The sequence below is a fragment of the Vanellus vanellus genome (assembly GCF_965231255.1).
Source record: "Vanellus vanellus genome assembly, chromosome: 21".
Lineage (NCBI taxonomy): Eukaryota > Metazoa > Chordata > Aves > Charadriiformes > Charadriidae > Vanellus > Vanellus vanellus.
Window position 1 is genome coordinate 2,392,008 of NC_138926.1, and position 23,177 is coordinate 2,415,184.

At 43.2% G+C, this 23,177-nt stretch overlaps 1 protein-coding gene across 1 annotated transcript; it reads left to right on the top strand.

The window, feature by feature from the left end:
* Positions 1 to 7,115: 7,115 nt before the first annotated feature.
* On the top strand, positions 7,116 to 18,904 carry KCNJ5 (potassium inwardly rectifying channel subfamily J member 5; the record flags this gene model as incomplete). Its single annotated transcript, XM_082493864.1, has 2 exons — positions 7,116 to 8,055; positions 18,555 to 18,904. The coding sequence occupies 2 exons, from the start codon at positions 7,116 to 7,118 to the stop codon at positions 18,902 to 18,904; spliced, it is 1,290 nt and encodes a 429-aa protein (XP_082349990.1).
* Positions 18,905 to 23,177: the final 4,273 nt, after the last annotated feature.

A 23,177-nucleotide genomic window follows, 5' to 3' on the forward strand; every position in this document is an offset into this window, starting at 1 on the left:
TCAGGATAATTTCTGGTTCCCATGAGAGAAAATTATCCATCTCTGGAAGATTCCAGCCCAGTTATTTACAGACTCTGAAAAAGGCAAACAGAGTTCTGGAGTCATGTTCTGAGACAAATCTCTGCACTCTTTTATATAAGAATCACCCACTTTCTATTCAGTTCAAGTTCAGGAGAGCCACTCGGACACTTGGGGTGAGTGTTGGTACTTAACCGGCAGTTGGTATGAGGTAGGTCAGCTTGTCTCTCCATGACTCATTTCTTGTCTGCACAGTGGGTTCAATAGCACTGTTGAACTTCTTGGGGCAGAAGAAGCCTGCATTTGATCAGCTCATCTTTGAACTGCTGGGATGCAAGTTGTTGGAGAAGTGTGAACTGATATAAACATCCTCCAATTTTATTTTATTTTTTTAAGTCAGCTGCAGATCGCACAGTGATTCTCAGTTGCTGTAATGGTGAAATACCAAAGCAATGGAGAACAGGAACGTTAGTGCTCTTGGGGCAGGATTTTCTCGTAGAATTGAGGTTCTGCTTTCCCCAATATTCAGCGTATGCCATGTATAAACAGCCAGTAGCAGGAGAAACAGGAATATCTTATCAGGACAAAAGTGTCTCTTTTTCTTTGTTCAGTTGTGTTGGTTGAAAGACACCGGTCCAATTTGCAATGACGCCAAAAGGTCCCCCTAAAAATAGAGTCTGGGGTAAAAGGACAGAGACAGAGAGGCTGCAGAGTGCCTCAGGCAGAGTCACTTCCTTGGAGGTGGAAGGATCAAATTGGTTTATTTTCAGGCTTTATTAGTTGGTAAAGAAAATACTGTTTGATATTAATAAAAACACCTAAGAGCATAATACTGTGATTGCATCCTTTGAACACGGGCTTTTCATGCTCAACTTCTTTAATTCAGTGAAGTATATGGCAATTGACTGAAAGTTATGTGGATTATATCCTCCCATCCACCCTATGCATTTGAACTGTGATATATCAAGTAGTAGATACCCCTTATGTTGTCGAAACTCCATGTTTTCCAGTCCTTGTTCTGTAAGAAATTGTGATAGCCTGTACACTGGTGTCATTATGATGTCTCATAAGGCATTTTCTAGTTTTCATCTCTTTTCTGAAAACAAAAACAAAACCCCACACCAGTCTCTATTCTCATTGCAGTTTAGTTTCTCCACTCTTTTCTGCATTGGCCTGAAGTCAATATATTTAACACAACTGCAAACTTGTGTTATGTATGGCATTTTTTATCCTTTAATCCATAGTTGGGGAGAAAAAAATCTATTTGAAACCTGTAGCTGCTAGAGAGAACAGTAACATTATTTCCTGGCATTAGAAATAATCTTGCTAGGTTATTCATGCTGATAGATCAGGCTGTGTGGGCTTTGCAGGGTAATCTTTAGGCACCCCTGAAGCAGATAGGGACTGTATTCACTGCTGCTGCATTGGTGGAAGGGAAGAAGAATGGTGCAGTGATTGCAGACACTTGTGTAGGATTTTGGAAAGTCAAGGTTTAATCCCCAGCCCTGCCACAGACAGCCAGTGTGAGTGTGGAAGAAGCAAGTGTCTTTGTGACTCACTTCCCCATCTTGAAATATGGGCAATAGAGCACTTCCTTGTTCCACAGATCTTAGTAAATAAATAAATAACAATTTAAAGCGTGTTATACCTGTGCTGAACACTGTGAAACATTTGGATGCTCTGGGAATGGGGGAGCCACGTTGCTACCTCACAACTGACAACGAAAGGGCTCAGGGATATTAGAACTGTGATTACCCAGCATTGCTGGGGAGAAGGATAGATTGGGAGGTAATTAGCAGATAAAAGTAAAGTGCAAACGTCCATAAGCTCTGTCTGTCTTTGTGTCATATCAGCTTCCTCCCCAGAGAGATTTTCTTACAAGGTATTCTCTTTTGAAAGGCTGAACACCTTCTGTTTCGGTATTTCTGAGCCTACTGAACTCTAAGCAGACAGGCACGGTCAGCAGCCCAGCTCTGTGATGAGCACAAAGTCCGCCTGCTTCTTCAGTCGCTGCCTAGTTAATCGACAGTCCCCCAGTTTTGTGTACTGGTGGGTGGGTGTCTCCTTTGGCCCCAGAGAAACTCCGTTGTAAAATCACGCCTGTCAACATGTTGGAAAAGCGGTGCTGCGACGCAATGAAAACTCAAAGAGGAAATGAGAGGCATCTTCCTGCTTCAGCGCTGAGCAAGATTACGCTTTGAAAAGCAATTATTTGGATGAGGGAGCTTTTGAACCACATGTTTATCAGTGAAGCGCCACGGATTTCCCTTCCTGTGCAGTTTCCTTAAATGTTTTGCCCTGGTTTTGAAGAGCGGTACTCTTTTGCATCATTCCCTCCACCTGTGGATCTCCAAGCGCTTTCCAAAGAGGCAGCCACCACCATCTCTATTTATAAGTCAGAAAACTGAAAGATGACGTGACTTGCACGAAATCTGCCTGCCTTTCTTTTTCCCACATGCATATGTATGCCTCGAAAGGTAATCTCGTCTTGGCATCGTTGACTGTTCAAGTCTGTCATACACAGGCAGTAAATAAAAGGATAGTGGCAAAGATGCTTTTCTGAGGGAAATCAAAGCCCCACCTGTCAGTCATCCCCTATCTAATAGCCATTGATCTTCAGATTGTCAAAAGCCATCTTTTCCTAATATTTTTCTTCATCTTTCCACTAGCACTCAGTGTTCAGCGATCGGTGCTTTTATTCTCTTTGGGTGCTATGCTTCAATTTGCTCTATTCCTCTACCAACTTTCCCCATGTTGCTAGTGTCTGTCATTTAATAATTTCAATCCCTTGCAGCAGCGTAACCCAAAGGAGAATAAGCGTCCCAGAGGAATCTGGGGACAGTAACCTAGGCTCTGTTTGATGTGGTGTGGGCCAACAGGCAGCAAAAGAACCAGGTCAAGTTTTTCAGTAATAAACTGTTTAGTATTTACTGCTGTATTGATTGCTTGTTGAGTAGTATAGGACTCTGTTGGGAAAAGAAACAACAAAATTAAGTAGAATCCTCATTTGGGAAGGTGTGGGGGGTTTACTAAAGAACAGCTGCTCATTTATTCTCATAGTGCAAGAAAACATGGGCATCAGGTTTAAAACAAACCGAAAGAAGTATTTTTTTACATAAACGAACTTAACAACAAATTAATGTCTTCAAACTCCTCCTGCCTGCCAGTTTAGACCTTTCCAGAAGCAAATCCTGTCCCCACTGATACTTGCATTTACTTAAGTGAGACCAGCGATTACTTAAATTGAAAAAGCCACCATGGTCAGCAGGGGAAAAAAGTTTTTTGCAGACTTTTCTTGTTTTACCTTCTGCGATGTCTTTAGCAAATTTCTATCTTGAAGACTTGGAGCTATCAGGAGGTACATCAGCTCTCTGAGGCAGCACTTGTAGCAGCTCTGCAAGACAATGCCTCCTGAAGATACTTAGCTAGCCCCAGCTTGACTCTTCTTCAGCAAATCTAAGAGCCCTAAATGTCACTGCCTGTCCCCAGTCTGTCGTCTCGGCAAAAGCTGAGCAACAGCGAGTCTGATAAAAAGCCTCTTTGCAAGGTTGATAATACACTGACTCACATCTCCTTTTGCAGTAGCCTGTCCAGAAGGAAAACAGCTTTGTACAAAAGTGACATTTTTATTATCCTGGCCTCGTTTAACCAAAGATGGTAAATGCCAACGAAACAGGACGGTGCATGTGACTATAAGAGGCAATTTCATCTCACAGATCTCTTTGCTGGAGGGAGCAGTGATTTACAAACTGAAGTCTAAATCTCTGTGAGATGCTTGCATGTAATTACCATTATCTGGAAAAGATGTGTATGCTTGATAGCAGGGGCAGTATATTATACGATGAAGGAGTTAACCAAATCCTTACATAGGTACAGCGCGCCTTTTGTAGTATCTTGTCACTTGTGCTAAAGTTTCCCAGAGCAGTTAAAATAATAAGGGAGTGATAGCAAATTTCCTAGAAGATTCTCGTGCCTAGGATCTCACAGCCCATTCATACCCGTATCACAAATTTTACAGTTGGGGAATTAAGGCAGAGGGAAAAGCGGTGATTTGCTCAGAATTAGAGAAAAAGTACTGAAATTGTTTGGAACAGAAAGCTGGCTAGTCTTCAGACATCCAAGCCTGTGCTCAAACTGCTAACTGATATTATTCCTTTTAAAGAATCTAATGCAAAGCTTCATCTGCTTAATTATTTTCAATAACTCTGCACCGAGGTTATGCTTATACTACAATGGGAGAGTTTAAGATTAAATATTAGGAGAAATTGTAATGCCACTGAAGCTGTCAGTAAAGTTCATATACAGCAGGAATTTTTCTGCTTTAATGGGACCACTTGTGAGGTGTTCTTGAAGGTTCCCGAAAGATTTCACTTGACCTATTGTTAAAGATCAATAGCATTAGAAAAGCGATGTTGCCAGTCCCTCGAGTGTTTTACTTAAAGCAGGTTTCCCTTTCATTAACGGACAGTCCCTCCAGCCTGCTTCGCCAGAGTGATATTTCTAGGGATTTAGGCTTTTTGATTGTTTTTATTCTATTCTGTTCACATTTTAATATGTTTCAAGAGCTTTTTGGTCTCTTTGGTGTGAATCTAAAATATGAAACCTTACACTGTAGAATAATGTCTTGAAATTGATTGTTCTCTCTTACATAGTGTCAGCGTAAGTGAAACAGCTTCAAAGATAACTTTCATAACAAAATTGTCATTAAACCGATCCTTTTTAAATTGAAAACATGCAACACTTGTCTGTTTTTACCTTTCTACACATAGGTTGATCAAAAGCTTTTTAGTCCAAATGGAGTAATTTTAGATTAATCAAACAATGCAAACAAAGATCAAAAGTAATATTCATAAGAAGAAAGTGAAGAGGTTCTTCTCTGTACCTAATTCTCTTTAAGTCAGCTGATGGGATGCTTCTTTCCCTATTAAACAGGGGGGAAAAAAAGTGTGCGATTGTTCTGACTTGCACTTGGCATATGCTTTCGCATGTTGTGAAGTGAGAGTCACTATGTACCCTTCTAATTTGACAGCATCTAGCAGACACTTTGCGTGCATGTAAATAGACGCGCGCCATAAGGCAGCAGAGAGCCACACCAGTGGTCTGCGAGATTTGAATTTGCAACAAGTAGTAGAAAATGGCTGAAGATATTTATCTTAACGTACCATGAGCCAGCTCTCGGGAGTCCTACCTTCAGCAGAGAAAGAAATAGAGGTAGGGATTAATATTCTGCCCAAATCCTTGATGTGGCTGTGTGAGGAAGGGAGCAGCACAGTGCTGGGGTTCTCTCTCCCACGTCCAGGATCATATGCAGTGGGGGCAGCAAGCCTGATTCCTCCGAACTTACCATCCCAGCGTCATTGATCCCTATTATTTACCCCTTCCTGTGGCTGCACTGGCTCAGCCCTGGCCCAAACCCTTCAAACCAGGCAAATTTGCCAGCACGAGGAAGCTTTGGGACTGTGCTGTGGACAGATGGCTGGGCTCCCTGGTGAACGGAGCCAGCGGGTATGGTTCCAGCAACAGGCTCTGGCTGCTTCATTGGAGTAATGATTGATGGTGACTTATACAAGGGCTAAGAGTAATTCTTTGCTGTAACCAGACTTGGCTACAGCAGAATGGAAGTGGAAATTTGTTGCTTCATTTATTCATCCTGCCTCTGCTTCCTTCCCGCCCACCCTTTGTGCTTTTTAATACCGAAAAGATGAAGCTACTTTGCTCAATCTTAAAATTGTCTTTCCCAAGATACTCTTAATTGTATCGCTACACCTTTTCTCATTCACAGACGCATAAGAAGATTAAAGATAGAGGGAGCAGTAATAGATTTAGTTAGGTTTTAATAGGATTTGCAGAGGACAATGTAGAGAATGAACGCCATAGAGAATATTGCTACTCTATCTTTGATATCCCTAAGGCTTCTTAGGTAGTTTTTCACAGAGATTTTGTCTACGCCCTGCATTCGGAGTCCAGACTCTCATTTTTCAATCGAGCTTGTGTGGTTTTTTTTTTTTACAGGAGTATCTAATCATCTCGGTAAACAGGATGTTACATTATAACCTGCAAAAATCATTGCAGCCATCATTTTGTATTATTTATTTGTAGCTTGTTAAGCATCGTTTTGCATGTCGACAGTGGGCTTTTTAGTAGCTGTTACGTTTCAAAAAGTGTCTGGTGTTTTTGTCTGATGTCAGATGAAGTAAAGGGGAGGGTTCAGATATATCTGATTAACAGCAGGCCTGGATTCATCACACCTTCAGACACGCAATTCAAGATGCTAAATTAAAAGCTTATTTCACATTTGGAGCCCAGGCTCCCAGAATAATTTGTGGAGCGGATGGGTACTTCCAGAAGGTGATTCAGCTCACCTGAAATCTGGATTACCCCTGGAGGTGCATTTCTCTGCTGACTGCAAGGGAAAGCTTCATGCATAATTTAGGTCTATGTGAGATTTAGGTAGACAGTGGTGATCAGCGTTTTCTATTAATTTCCAAGGTTTCTCTTGGTATGCACCCGAAACCTGAGGCATCAAAAACTCCACCCTCTCTTGAAAATATATGTCGCTGTATCTTTACTTTGCTGCTAGTTGTGATCTCAAGCAGATTTTGGGTGTAAAAAAACGTGAGGGCCAAAAAAAACCAACCCAAACCCGCAACTGTAACAAGGTTTACCTGTTTCATGACTCCCAGACTGTGCCCATCACCGTATTTTCTGAGGTTCTGGTAGTGCATTAAGCAAAGTGACTGGCAGCTGGTTCATGTTTGGAGAGACTGTCTATTATGAATCAGTATTTAACATCCAGTTCAACGCAGCATTATATTTAGCAAGCGGCTGTTGTGAGAGAAGCTCTTGAAGCCTTTCAAAGTGTTTCCCAAAACAATACTAGGAGGAAAGACCAGCAGAAAGCTTTCCTGATGTAGAATCAGCCTGTATCCAGCCCTCTACCAGCATGGGGCAAAGTTTGTCAGCGTAGCATTAATATTTGCAATTTTTGTTGTCCTGGTCTGTCGTAACAGTTCAGACAGTAAAACGAAATGGCTTTTTGTCTCAGCTCTTTTCCTCATGTCTTAAAATCTATTTCTTTGCTCTCCTGCAGCCCAGCCATGGCCGGAGATTCTAGGATCTTCATGAACCAGGACATGGACATCGGAGTTACCTCCAGAGAGCCTAAGAAGATTCCCAAACAGGCTCGGGATGATGTCCCCATTGCCACTGACCGAACCCGCCTCATAGCAGCAGAAGGTAAGAAGCCACGTCAGCGTTACATGGAGAAAAGTGGCAAGTGCAATGTGCACCACGGAAACGTCCAAGAAACCTATCGATATCTTAGTGACCTCTTCACTACGCTGGTGGACCTCAAGTGGCGTTTTAATCTTCTTGTCTTCACTATGGTCTATACCATCACTTGGTTGTTTTTTGGGTTCATATGGTGGCTCATTGCCTATATCCGGGGGGACCTGGACCATCTTGAAGATGAGAACTGGATCCCCTGTGTTGAAAATCTCAGTGGATTTGTTTCTGCATTTCTGTTTTCTATCGAGACTGAGACAACAATTGGGTATGGCTATCGGGTCATAACGGAGAAGTGCCCAGAGGGCATCGTACTGCTCCTGATCCAGGCTATTCTGGGCTCCATTGTCAATGCGTTCATGGTGGGATGCATGTTTGTCAAGATCAGCCAACCAAAGAAGAGGGCTGAAACCCTCATGTTTTCTAACAACGCGGTGATTTCCATGAGGGATGAGAAGCTCTGTCTCATGTTCCGGGTTGGAGACCTCCGCAATTCCCACATTGTCGAGGCTTCCATTAGAGCCAAACTGATTAAGTCCAAACAGACCAAAGAAGGAGAGTTTATCCCCTTGAACCAAACGGACATCAACGTGGGATTTGACACCGGAGATGACAGATTGTTCCTGGTGTCGCCTCTTATCATCTCACATGAAATCAATGAGAAAAGCCCCTTCTGGGAGATGTCCCGCACCCAACTGGAGAAGGAGGAGTTTGAAATTGTGGTCATCCTGGAAGGAATGGTGGAAGCAACAGGTAAGGACTTGTCAAAAATCAGTCACAATTTTAAGGGGGGAAGGGGAAAAATGAAGTGCACTAAGATTTTACTGTCAGTGTCACCTGGATTGAGAACACATGGGGATTTGTTTTTCTCTAGTGACTGATTCAGGTGGGATATTGTGGTCTGAGATAACTAGCGATTAAAAGATGGGTCCTTCAGCTCATGTTGTAGTGTTTCACACTCTTTTTATAAGTCGAGGGTTCAGACGAAGGGGTTGGTTGAGAAGCTGCCCATAATCGCTTAGAATTGATCCATGGGAAAAAAAGAATGGACTGAAAGAATTCCTGAGGTCTATTGCGGTCCTGGTTCCTGTGATCAAAATTCACGGCGCAAATCTTTTCCCATTTCTCCTCTGTATTAAAAATTGGCTGTAACAGTTCTATTTTAGGTATTGCTGTAGTGTTGCTTTTTAATGGAGGCTATGAAGGAAGTGCCCAAGTATTACTATATCCCATAAAACAGCATGTGCTGAAACTGAATGACTTGCACATGATGCAGGACATATATTTTCAAAAGGAGCTCAAAGAGGAAAAATACAGAAAGTGCTTTTGTGACTCTTGCAACCCAGCAGCTGTTTAACAGCTTAAAACAATGCTGTGTAATGGGTAGACTAGGAGATATACTCAGCTGATTCCCAATTTCCTCCTATGGGTGTATTTGTGGCAGGCGATGAAAGAAGTCTGCGTCCATTTATAATAAATCTGGAAAAGCTGTGTGCCTCAGCTTTCCAAAGTGTAGAAAAGGGAGGTGGCAGCGTGCCTCTCAAGCTGAGCGAATGGATGGCCACAGAGACCTCCTGGCTCCTTTCGGCAGGTGGGATGCAGTGTATCTCCTCGGGGTCTGGCTAGGCAGGAGGATGCTTTTACTCTGCAGTCTCACCTAAAAGACACGGCACCGTGTCTTTTACCACCTGGAGCTAATTCATGGGCTCTAGACTTTTGAGGAGGAGCTGGCAGCCTCTGTCTGCTGTGCACGCAGCAAGTGTGTTTAAGCACCCTGAGATGCCGAGGCTCCCTTCAGGCAGGCTTCCCAAGCCTGGGCTTGGCAGCACGCGTGGTCGGATCAGGGGAATGGGGCTGCGGGCAGCACTCAGGAGAGAATTGCTACCTAGAGATGTGGAAACACAGAAAGAGTCAGAGATGCAAAAGTAGACACAGTTGATAACGGTTTCATAAGTAGTTTTGCCCTTTGGTATTTAAGGATTCTAGTTATGAGATGGCCCTGTGAATCCAAGTTTTTTCTGTTGGTGGTATTTGGATTTTTTTTTCGTCTAGATGAGGCATGGGTTCTCTCTGAAACGCTAGCAAGGGCTTTCAGCTTGACATGAGTACCCAGTGGTATCAACGCCCTGTCTCACAGGCTCTGGCCCTTGCTTAGCATTAATATTGCCCCCTTCTTGAGACTTGTCCTTGCTAGTCTCCTAACAGCCAGATGTAAGGGGAAATAGCCTCTCAGATGCACGCATCCCAGACCTTCGCTCTTAAAGACGGCTCTCTAGAGAGCTAATTCAGTTTGCCGGTGTCTCCCTTTAGTCATTAGCTATTAGCAATAGCTGACTCTTGCAAACAGAGCTGATGGGAGGTTATGTATAGGTTGCACCGGACCTAGGTTGGAGTACTGTGTGGTAGAAGTGGAATTCATTTGGCATTACTGGGCAAATTTTCTTTCCCAGCAGAGCATTGTAGAGATGTGGTGAAAGAAGGGGTAGGTGGAAAAGACTATCAAAGGCAAAGATTTGTAATGGAAGCTTATTTTGTAGCCTAAACACTTACTAGATACTAGAACCTCCTAATCTGAGCACGGAATGCAGTTCCTTGTTTGTCCAAAGCCTCTTTCCTCATCACACAGTGACACTATCAAATTCTGTTTGAACAGCTACTGCACTGCCTTCCTCTTATGAAAGCTCAGCCGCTGCTAGATATGTATGAGAGGAAGTCATTATCAATAACAGCCTCAAAATTAAAAGCATGGCATAGGAATAATATTGCTTTACAAATGGGCTCCTCTCCCAGAGGGATTGTACAGGCCAGTGTATAATGTTATTAAGGAGCAGGCATCTGTGGAAATGAATTATTCTGGTCTCAGAAGATGGGCTGGGAAATTCCAAAACTGGAGCTAGAACAGCCAGTTTGCATTGAACTTAGAGCAGAGTGGACCTCAGATGATGCCGTTATCTGATTCAGAGGCTGAGGTGGGTTTCTGAATGACATGTGGCCACTGCGCGGGTGGGATATTTTGCCCCAATGAAAGTGGCTTGCAGACACACAGTGTTTGTGCTTTCCTGCTCTGTCCTCGCACTTTGTAATACTGATAAAGCACTTTGGGGGATATTAATCCCTATTGCCATACCTTAAAATTAGCTCCAAGCAAATTCTTTAGATTCTTTTCTTCCTATCGTATTGTTCAAGTCCCATCTGCTTTTGGGAATGGTATAACTTACTTACAGCATGACTTCTATTAAATCATGACGCTGTTACAACCTTGTCAGGTTCAGGGCAGTATAAGAACGTAACAGACCATTTGTTCCCTCAGTAACCCCTGTGAAAAATGAGGAACCACCAGCGCAGTGTTCAGAGGTACAACTGGTCAGCATACACAGCTCTGTTCATGGTGCACAAGAAGCGAGTCCTGCGTGCTGCCTCAGAGGTGGCTCAGCTCTCCAGTTGTTGTCAGGAGGAAAAAATTAATGGAAACTTATTCCGTCTTTACAGACAACAGCAAATCATACCGTGAATGCATCCTGCACTGGTGGGGAAAAGATAGCTATATTTTTTCATAAGGTATTTTGAAAGCTGGTCAAAATGGGGATTGCCAACATACAAATGACTAAAGAAATTTAAGTGTAATGTCTTGACTAAAAGCGTGAATATTTTTCACTGAAAATTTGGGACAGCAATTTTATAACTATTTCCAATAGCTTTAACCAACCACACACATATTACAAACGTAATGTATTGTCTCCTCTCAAACCAGGAACTCTGCTTCCTGACATTTGCGTTTAATTCTGAGCCGGCAGAAGGCAAAGAGGGTAAATAGTTTCAAATGAAAAGTGTAGAATTAATTCTGAAGAGTTGAAACACTTCAAGTCATTGTTTTTTTTACAAAACAATGACTTGAACATTGTGGTTTAAAACATTGTTTTTGTTTTCCAGTTGACTTGAATTTTCTGAAGGCTTCAAGTTGTTTTTTTTTTTACAAAGTGAAACATTGTGTTTTAAAACCATGTTTTTGTTTTCAAGTTGACTTGAATTTTTAAAAGGATAAATAACAGCACACTGAAGAATAGCAACACACAAGAAACGTATCAGCCAATGCAATGTTTTTATTTTGCCGAAAAAGAAAATAAACATTGTATTATTCTAGTGAGAGCTCTCCAGGGACCCACAGCTGTTCTACTGACTAACCCAGGAAGCCAGCTGCGGCAGAGAGCCCACTGACACGGGGCTTTCCAGTCTGTGTTTTGGTGTGGCTGAGGCACTGTGACTCCAGGAGAGGTTTAAAAATGCCAAAGGGAGACGAAGTTTCCCGGCAGATCTGTTGTGATCATTGCTGAGCGAAATGAGCGCTGTAAAGACAAAATCAATATAGATGACAAGTGTTCTGACTTCCAGTGCTGCTTCGTGGGCATCTTGAAAGCAGCAGCATCACTCACGGTGCCTACTTAATGAATTGGTCACAGAGATTACTTTAGGGAATTAATTCTCTTTTGCCTTATCTGAAAGGGACACTTGTCAAGATCAGCTGGCCCAAATTTGACCTGCAATAAAAGGGAAGAAAGTGAAGGCGGAAAATCTGTTTGCAAAGTGAATACATTTTTGCTTTTAGTGCCTTTCTGCTCTCCACAGTGGCAACAAAAAATTAGAGCCATCCTGTTGACAGACTAGGTCTGGGCTGCTGTTGGCCAAACCGCTAGCCCTTACCCTCCTGATCCTGAACTCTGAGCATAGTTTATGGAGCAAGGCTGCTGGAATGGGGAAGAGCAGTGAAGATTCAGACACACCCCCCCTTCCATGTGCATGCAGAGTCAGCTGGGTTATGATGAAAAATTTGGCTGATTCAATTAAGAGAACATTGGAGAGTCCGTTTTTTTTATTTACTTATTTTCCTGCAAGCCATCACTCCATGTGATGAGGCGGTCTGCATATCCTACAAGGCTTTCTGGCAGATAATTTGAAGAGGCTCTCTTCTCTTCCACTTTACCCTTCCGCTGCTATTTACTGACAATTAACCAAAACCTGATTTAGCAGTAGCTGTCCTGCAAACCTCGTTCTCTATCTACGGGTGTCCGGCATTGCTGTTGGCTGGGCACAGGGACAGCACTGCTTCTTACTTCACTCTTGGTCCTCCCTGGTTTTCATTACCTCTTTTTCCCACCTCCATGAAATAAGCCGCAAGAGGCAGTCCAGATGCCTGATTACTCCAGTCACTAAATGAAGTTTTAATAAACTCTTAGGAAAGGATAGGCATATATATTCCTGGGTTCGAGTCTGTGTGATAAAAAGCGGTTTAATGATTAGAAGTAATTTACCTCATCCTGTCCCTGTCAGAGTGTAGGCAAACAGCAGCTTTTTTGCACCTCAATTTATCCACCTTGACATAGTAGAATTTCCTGGCTGTAAATATAGGACCAAAATAAGTAGTCACAACATAAGATATCCTGAAATTAATCATGATTTTCATGGGAGAACAAAGGAAGGGTGAAATTACTAAATGGAGTTTTCATGCATTCATCATCTGCTTTGGGTTGTCTTGTTTTGGTTTGCATTTTGCATATAAATAAGTTTTCTGCAAGAAGGACCTTGCAGAACTGTTACAGAAACTGCTTATATAATTATAGGGAAGAGAGAGACGTCTCAAGTCATTCTTTTCATGAGCTGAATTGTCCTCCAGAGGTAGATGTTGGCCGGCTAGTCGTCTTGGGTGCCTCTGCAGTCGCTGTGAATAACTTTGTGAGGGGCCTGAAGTTACGTGGTGTGAGCTTGGTGCTCAGGTTCTGCCTGGTAGAGACATGGCAATTGAATCCAAGATCTTTAAATCATAAGGTCCTTTCCTTTTTCTTTTTTTTTTTTTTTTTTCTCTCCATTTCCAGTGCCTAGGAGCTTTTGCATGCCTGGAGAGAATTCAGATAAATTAAAATCCTATTACTCTCCTCTGGCATAAAAATCAAAGTGAATCAAGCCCAGACATGTCTTCCTCTAAAGGAGACAAGCACAAATAATTGGAGGACCATGCTCCTACCTTCTAATATTCCTTTTCAAGTTGGAGGAATATTGACTTTTTGGAGGTTACAGTGTTCTTCGGTCTGATTAATGCGAAGGGACTAATAAATTTTATAACTATCCAAATGCTGATGCTAATCTAAAGACGTGTATAGCTTAATTAGAGTGATAGAACTTAAAATTTTTATAACTACTCCTTGCCATCCTAACTTACATCAGTCTGTCACTATTCCTCTGAGTCCATCAGTTCTTTCTCTGTATTCTTGTGGCGTAGGTAGAGTTCAGCTGAAGGAGCGGAGTATGTATTGTGCAGCTTTAGTGCATCCGGTACAAGGGGAAAAGTCACCCTGCAAACAATAGCGTAGGAAAACAAGGACAGAGAAGTGCAATCACTTCCAGCAATATCTGTGTCTGAACTGCAGGGAGAGCCTCGCAAATATGGCAAACATACAGTCAGCATCCACATGACATTTTGCCAGCAGATAATCACTGAGCACTGTGGCATTTAAATGAGGAGAGTTAATTTTAGGCTGATGGAGAATGTTGTCTTGACAGCCCCAGGGGTTGGGATATCTCTACCCACTGAGAAAGTTCAGGCCGTGTAGCTGTACTGAAAGATTCAGCTATACTCTGGATGTGATCAAATTGAAGCCTGTGGCAATTTCTTGGGCTGGTAGAATGCTTTGTGGTGCCCTTGCCCTCTCCCATTAAACTGCCGGTAAAGGTACTGGCTATGACGGCATGTTTGACGCAAATACGCGTCCTCCAACAGTTGGAGAAAGACTGCTGGTGCATCTCTGGATAACCAAACAGCTGCAAATGCAGTTAGATTTGGCCTGTGATAATGAAGTTTGATTTTATCTGGTAACCTGAGGGTATGCAAGACCTGGAAATCAGGAGCAATCACCGTTTTCCCGAGCAGCGCGGCAGAGCCAGGCGCGCGTCTGCTCCACTTGCATAATCGGTGGCATTGCAAGCAGTGAAACGTTCAGAAATCCGCAACTCCCATTGAGTACGCTGCAGAAAACCCAGGCTCCTTACCGAGCGAGCCATCAAATAACCGCTTTTTGTCAGCACGTATTAACATTCCTTTGTCTTTGATAAAATGTAAGCTGCCTGATCCCAACTGATTTTGATGACAGAAAAGTGCCTTATTGGTAGAGTTCCCTGACACCTATTTTACCCACCAGTCTTTCCTCAGTGACTCTCTCTCTCTTCTCGAATGTAATGAAACACCTGGTTTTATACACATAGCAATATATTTTGCATCTTTTCATCTGCTGGAAACCAGAAACGGGCCATTTCGGAAGGCATCTATGGCTGCCTTAAACGGGAACACGCACAAACTCTGTTATTGATCCTGTGATGTAGTGACTCCAGCCAACAGACAAAAAAATCCACTTCTTAGGATTCTGCTATAATGACATTATCGTTAAAACTCTATGAAATGTTTATTGCAGAACTTGAAACCAGGAGACAGTCCTCTGGTCTCCAGCTTTCTGAAAAGCCTGGAACTGGTTCCAGCTTTATTGAAAATTTGGTGCATCTGCTTATAACTTTGTACGAACTTTTTTCTGGTTTCAATTAAAATCGAGTTTTGTTTGCAACTGAAAGCTAAGCTGCTGAATTAACAGATGAGAAAGCTGTAACTAAACCTTGAAAGCTGAAGATTTGACATATCATTTCACATTTTCCACAACTGACAGATTGCACAAATTTATATTAAACATATTTTTTCATTTTTAAACCAGATTGTTTAGGAGAAAATTAAACTTCTAATGGTCTTACTATCCGGAAAATGCAATACACTTGAAAAATAGAAAGCTCTATCAGTTTATTTTTAACTAAGTTTTGAAGCACATCTACTTAGACTGACAAAGGGGGAATGAGCATAATCCTTTGGTATGAAGCTTATTGAAATGAAATGCCCAAGTCACCAAACACCACTTCCTTATAACTATACCACATATCTGTACCACTTAAACCCAAAATGTATCTACTTTAAGAGAAGGATTAACAGCCTTCACCAGGGCCATAAATACTATGGGTTTTTTGGCAAGAAATTCCGAGAGTTTGAACTCTCCCTCAATTTCTTGTGCTCTCCGAAATGTCGGTGCTTCGGGGTTGCACGAGACAGTGCTCCTGCGCTGAAGGGCAGAGGCAAAGCCGGTGCGGTTCTTACGGGTGTGAGCATGGGACAGAACCAACACCCGGGATGGCCCACGGGCTCGGATAAGCAAGGCTCATGAAATAAAGCCGCTGGTTTTCGCAGAGAGCCCACGGCCGTGTGTGATAGATCTTAGCCTAGCGAGTTCCTCCGCCCCGCGGCAAGCTGAAGCTCCCAAATTCCGAGCGCAGAGGGCACCGCGCACATTGTGTGCGAGTGGAAAGCAGCTGCATCCATGTGCTCTTAATAAAAGTAAGGTTTATTGTTTCCACACCTCTTCTGTCATCTTTTTGCAGTTACAGAGGCAATAATTAGCTAGGGACATTACAGATGCATTAATTAACCAGGCTGGAGAGCACAGGGCAGCCGGCAAAGCGGGCACTTAATGGAATTTGAAGCAGAGACAATGCTGTTGTTTACTGGGTAATGTAGGAGTTGCCAAGCAGTAGGTCCCCACGCAATTAAAACACCACTGCACATGTGCTAAAAAGGAATATTTGAATGGGATTATGGAGCAATTACAAGTTGTCTTATTGTGCTGGATCTGTGTACCCCTGGGGTTACAGCAAGCAGCTACTGCAGGAAGCTGGCAGTGTGCAGAATTTGGTTGCTGAAAGCTTTCTATTGTTCCTTCCTTAATTGAATACTTACAGCAGGAGATAACTAGGATTGTGTCTCTGGAGCGCAGGTTCACTGTCAGGTACTCTCCCCAGGGAAGGAGCTATTTCAGGCCCTGATTATAGAGTTCCCTTAGGATGCCTCAGCCCCTCACATTCAGCAGGGACACCCCATCTCGGCCTTGGGGACTTGTACGTGATGCCTTTATGCAGCACTTGGAAGGTCAGGATAAGAATCAGCCGGTTCGTTCACAGGACCCAGTCCTGTGAGCCTGGACCGTCTCCTCTCCTGCTCTCCACACTGCGCTCTCAAAGCCCTCAGAGCTTGGAGGAGGCACTTGAAGCCTTCCTGATTTCTAGTGCAAAACCAGCTCTGTCTGAAGGAAAACCAGCTGGTTTATTTTAACTGTCTCCTTAGCGTACCCACACAGGCTGCTGGTTGTCCAGCATTCCGGCCTCCCAGCATGAGGGAGCATCGGAAAATGGGATTAGCCATGCAGCCCTGCATTACTGACCTCAGAACAGCCCGCAGTAAAAGCCCTTGCCCAGGGAGGTCAACTGTATGATAAGCGTCAGTGACACAGCTCTCCTGAGAAGAACTGTAGCAGGACTCCAAAATTAGCAGGACTCCAAAAATAAGCAGGACTCCATGAGCTGCTCTTTGCTAGCTGATAAAAGGGAGTGAAGATTAACCAGTCTTCACCTCGAGGACTGAGGACTCCGAGCAGGTGATGCTGCACATTGTAGTGTCACCGTATAGTCGGGAGCGGTCTCCACGCTGGTATTTACTCGTCAAGCAAAAACTGATAGTTTCCTGAAAAGACGATGTACCTCAATAGAGCTTCTCCGAAAGGCAAAACCACTTGGGGTAATTTTCTTCTTCCATTATTGTATTTTTCACAGCAGCCTCTGCACTTCCCGGTTCCTTCCGGCCCAGGAAGCAGCACGCTATGACTAACTCGGTACTTGTTGTTCCTGCCCAGAAGCAAATACTCCTGCAAATCTTCTTGGGGGGGGGGAAATTGGCTTTGCAGGCTGCGATACAGAACTGGAAATTTCTCAGTGTTGCATGTGTCACTGTCCCTCTTTTCCCCTTTCAAGAACCCAAAGCAACTAATATACTCCTGGCCTGATAGCTTTAAACTAAGGAAAGCAATAAGAGACAAGTAAAGCTTTCCAGAGAGCTTGCTCGCGTGGGTGTCTTTTAATGGACTGTAGCAATTAAGAGAACAAAATATTCGTCTTTTCACAAAGGTGCTTTTTATTTTTTTTTAAGGAAAGGAGTTTTCTGATTACCCTGAGCTCAGGTGGTGAGAATACCTGATATGCTCTTCCCTGAAGCAGCCGACACTGATATTTTCCCCCCTATGCAAGGCTTTAGATTACTGTTTGCGTACTTTGGGCTGCAGGACTTAGACTTGGAAGTGGTGGCCAGGAACCGGATCAAGTGCACGCTTTGACTGTATTCCCATCCAGCCTATCTCTCACCCTCCGAAAGAGAACAGTGGGAGGACTTTGTGAGGTCAGGTTTTCCCAATTTCACCAGAATTAATTCCAAAATCATAACATAATGAGGACAAGCAGAAGACAAATATTTGGAAGAGAAGTCAGCCTTGACATTGGCAGGTAATTCCAAGAGAATGTCTTCACAGTTAGGCAAATGCTGAATGCTTATCCCAGCCCTGCAAAGCTCTTTAAACTTTTTCAAAGTAAATAAATAAACTCTGATCCTTGGGGCTGAGAAGCAGCTTGACAAATATCAGTTCCATATTTCCCACTGTTCATTCAATCCACAATCCATTAGGACATGGAATTCAACGTGCTTATGAGCTTGACCGTGTGTCGTCGTGGGTTTTGGTTCTGCCAACCTCATACAGTTGGATTGACCCCTCCAGGGGTATTTAAAAGTGAGGTTGCCATATCAATCACTAGGAGTTGTGGCCCTCTCCACCTTTCCGGCTATATGTCTGGGTGTCTTAACCTAAGTGCAGGAGGGAACTGCTGATACTGCTGTAGATAAAGAGGGATGGGGTCAGGCACCGTGGGAGCACAGGGCAGTGGTTCACTCTGCTTAGGGGCTGTGTGGGTCAGGATTTGAGGTGCACCGACAGGGTCAGATGTCATTCTAGCACGCTTCACCAGAAGGGCTGTTAGTATCAGCCACGCAAGCAACACCTCAACAGAGCAATGTGAGGACAGAGAGAAGTTGCTTAGTGGTACCAGACTTCAAACCCATTAAGCACAAGGGTCAGGAAACAGTCTGAAGATGCGGCGATGAATCCGTCCCTTTGCCTGTGAGCGCTCAGCTTTTTCATGATAGAGGCTTTTGTGAGGCTTATTAAGCGAAGACCTTTTCTGTGTCCCAGAGCAATCAGGTATGGAGATAACATGAAAGTGCTTTTAAATGAAAGAAGTGGTTGGGTGAGCACGTAAGGAAGCTTTGCATTTAACATCCCTCTGTTTCTACCCAGGGATGACTTGCCAGGCTCGCAGCTCCTACATGGACACTGAGGTGCTGTGGGGACATCGCTTCACTCCTGTCCTCACCCTGGAGAAGGATTTTTACGAAGTCGACTATAACAGCTTCCACAGCACGTACGAGACCAACACTCCTGTGTGCTGTGCCAAGGAGCTGGCCGAGTCTCGCCGGGAAGGCCAACTCCTCAGCCACCTCTCCAGTGCCACCCTCCTGAGCGGAGGCAGAGAAGCAGAGACAGCAAAAGGAGAAGAAGAAGAAGAAGAGGAGGAAGGCAGGGAGCCAGCAGGATTGAACGGAGCCAATGGGACGGCGGGAGAGGTGAAAGAAGATATGCCTGTATAACACATGAACTGCTGGACAGTAGATACCCACATACACTTACTGGGAGGCTGTGGCCTGGCGAGTCGGGAATTGACTGGGAGTCAGAGAGCTGAGATTTATCTCCAGATCTCTGCTGCCTGCTGCTTGATCCTGGCAGTCACTGCACAGCACTGTGCCTCAGTTTCCCTCCCCTTTTATCTGTACAGTGAGGTTCCGAGCGTTGCACTCGTTTGCAAAGCATTTTCATCTCTATGGACAAGGCTCACTAAATACAATCACTGTTAAAATTGAAATTCCCACCACTGGTTGTGTCAAAAAATGTTCATTGGAGGCTCAGAACTCTTCCTCCTTGAGAGGGTGTTTAAAAAGTAAAAGTCCAGAATGTCCCATCTCAGTATGAAGAATGTGGTTTCATACCTTCACTTAATTTGTGAATCAATGTATTGTAGACATTGTTACTGCTAAATTAAAAGAAGAGGAAAAAAACCTCTCTGGTATGTAGTGAAGTGTTTTGCCTTCATGAATTTTACAAATAGATTTTAGCGTTTTCCTCCAGGATCACAATCATGCAAAACGTCTGATATAAACAGGACAACTTTCCCTGCAAACCTTTAGCATGTTTATCCTCTATTTTTTACTTTCTTCTCAAACTGAAGTTCTATCTTTGTGTATTCTTTTCATGGAATCTCTGATAAATTATTAGGCTGTCCATGGTCAGAGAAAGTTTACATCTTGCCCCAGTGAAGGCATTTTCCTGGCCTGGATGGCCCAATTTCAGTTCCGGTTGATGATTTAGAACAAATTAAGTAGTAACGTGGGAGTTTGAAATGTGCTGGAATTTCAGACGGAGTCCCTGGAGCAGGTAGAGTGGGTAAGTAACAATTTGCAACATTCTCTGCTCTTCTGTAAAGTACGTAATTTAAAGTAAAGGTTTAGATGCTGATGTTCCTATAGCTAATGGGAATGTGCACTGACATAACTGGAGCCATCTGGTCAGGCTGGTGCAAGCACATTAGTTGGTGTCCAAAATCAGGATCAGTTCCCCCCTTCTGTCAGTGGTAAGCAGTGACATCTCCGGAGGCGTAACGCTAACCTGCCATAACTTCCTCAAGTGTTTTAGGCATGCATTGTCCTGCAGCTCCATTAAGATTGCTGTTCCTGTGAAGCTCCAGATTGAGTTAACAATTTTGGTCTTTACAAAGAGGTAAGCATAGAACCGTACTTCCCCGAAGAGGATTGTCATGTCCAGAAAAAGGGTGAAGAAAACTAGTCTGTGAGATGAAAAATCTCCAGAAATTTGAACAACACAGAAAAAAAATGGCCTTCTTGGGGAAAATATCTTTTCTTTTCCCCCAAATTTGGTGGAAAAAATAAGATACCTGCAGAATTACTTCTTTATCAAAATAGAATGAAGAATATATAATATGCGAGAGTTATTTTCCATATAGGAAGGACTGTATGTATATCTATGAAATAAATATACATTTTAGTAGGGATGGACTGAGCTGCACACTCGGGATCTTAAGCATGGGTTTGCCTCTTGATATTAGTACAAAGACAAAATAAACTGGAAATAGAAAGCAATGGTCTTATTGACATGTAAACAAAGAGGAGAATACTCTCTATAGGGGTCAGAGATACCTTTTAATTAGAGACCTGATACTATAATATAGGTGAAAGAGAAAATTGTATTTTTTTTCTGAGGGGGGTGGAAAAATGAACATGACTTGACTTTGGTGTACTTAATACCATGTTAAGATTCAGCAGTCAGCTTGGCCTCAAGGAGATAGGAATTACTATTATGTTTTACAGTAAGTTTCAAAGTGAAGTAACTTCATTTGAAGTGCTCATCAGTTCTAGAAAGCATCTTGCAAACTTGGAGAGAGTAGTATTTTCCAAAAAGGTCTCATTTCAGTTTTTGTGCTCAGTTCCTCTAAGCCTCCGAGGAACAGAGGGAAGAAAATGGGGAGAAAAATGGGAGAGGCTTCTTAGAAGGGTTTGTTCTTTTTCTGAGACCCTCACTTCTCACCCTACCTCTGCAAAATAATTACGTGTCAAAATTCTTTTTCAGAATATTTTTATTCTGTAGCTGAAGTGAATCCCTAATGCAGGCAACAGTAATGGAAAGTAAAACTCTAACTGAGCTGTGCAAGGCAGGCAATTTCAGCCACTCAGAGAGACGTTAGATAAGCTCTGCCCAAGGAGCTGACTTGTCCAGCTCAATTCAACATGAGAGGGCTTGCTGGGTCCCTTCCGTGACGCAGAGATAGAGAGCTTGGAAAATGGCATTAGATTGCCTCTGCACCTTTCTGCTCCGTCCTGGCTTCCAGAGAGAAGCTACCCATTTCCACATGGCCCCAGAGTTATTTCAGCTGCTCATTGCCCTCGAGATTCCATCACACAAACCCGCTCTTTCCTAATACTGTCAAGTCTGAGCAGCCGTACACCCTACCTGTTAGGCATTTTTGTTGTTGCAGGTCAGGTATCGCTAGCAGAAGAATTGCTGTACGGCGCGTAGTGCGGCGGGGTGCAAAGCTCTCAGAATGCACAGGAAGTAAGACAAGAACGGTATTTTTCCCGGCTTGAGCGAAGCCCTTAAGCAGCTGTGTACTCGGTTGGCTTCATGGACTGTTGCTGTGTTTGAAATTTGCAAATATGCCTAAGTACCTTGTTGAAGCGATGCTTCAAACGGCGCCAGGGTGAGCAGTAGCAAAAGAACTTCCCTGACTTCTCTCGAACAGGAGAAACATCCTCCTGTGTTTTTTAATAAGCAGAGTGCATCTGGAGGAGGATATCCTCCAGAGCCGAACGCACCTTGCATTTGATAGGTGGGGAATCGTATTTTCAAGTTGTGCAGCATGGCAGTCAGCTGTGTGGGTTTTGGTGATGCAACCAAGCCATACCCTTCCCAAAGCATTTCAGGCAGGCCCCAGGATGGTCCCGTGTTCTCCTTTTCCTGAAATGTATCCCAAAGAGAGATTTCATTGAGTTGAGTGTATTGAATGTTCTGAAAGTAAGGGAGAGAACCTCTTCCAGAATTGTCATCTCTGAAAATTATAGCAGTTTCCCTGCTGTTCTGCAAGCACATGCAGGACAATAAACCATGGGAATAAAAGCATAACAGACCCACTTCATGCTGTAAATAACATTTAAATACAAGTCTGCATCTCTTATGCGAGTTGAAATAGTTCACATAGATATATCCACCCACATAAATATCCAATATATACTATACACTCATCAGCCTCCGTCCTTTCAAAAATATTAACTAATACTCCACAAGAAACATTTATAACCTGTAAACACACTATTCATGCACAAATAACCATTCATATTTATATAATGGACCCAGTAAACAAGCTAAAAATACATATTCAAAACACTGAATAATTACATCTGCCTTATAAATGTATCGCTGAGAGGCAAAATTCACAACAGCATCCATCCCCAATACGAGTTTCCTTACTTAGGCTTATTAAGACTATTCCTTTGGACTACAGTATGTTTCTTAGACTGATTGGAAGATATCTAGAGATGAAAAATCCAGCTCTTTCCTTGGTAGTTGGTTCCAGGGGTTAATCATAGAATCACAGAATGGTTTGGGTTGGAAGGGACCTTGAAGACCATCTCGTTCCACCCCCCTGCCCTGGGCAGGGCCACCTCCCCCCAGCCCAGGTTGCTCCCAGCCCCGTCCAACCTGGCCTTGAGCACCTCCAGGGATGGGGCAGCCACAGCTGCTCTGGGCACCCTGCGCCAGGGGCTCACCGCCCTCACAGTGAAAAATTTCTTCCTGATATCTAATCTAAAACTACCTTCTTTCAGTTTGAAGCCATTTCCCCTCATCCTATCACTATGTGCCCTAAATCAACGTGACTGTTAGAACTGTACCTTTACTTTCCATTTTAATTTGCCTAGCTTTAACTTTCACTCATTTCCAGACCTGTCACTCATTTTTTAGACTTGATTTTACCCCTTCGTTGTTTTCTCTCACATGTTATTATGAATATATTTCCATCAGAAATAGTGGATCATGAAGCTGTGATAAGAGGGAATGTTATTTATGCTCAAGTAATTAATACCCCATGATAAGCTCCGTGCATTGCCAGCCGTATCTGCGGCAATATATGAGAGGCATGGTGCCAGAATGCGTTAAGCAGCAGTTTGGTGGATGATGGAGAGGATACTTAATTAAGTTACAGGGAAACTAGGCAAGCTTTCGGTCTGCGCATAAAAGTGGCAGCAGTTTCCATTTCAAGGCTAGTGAAACAGCGATAACCACTGAAAGTACTGATAA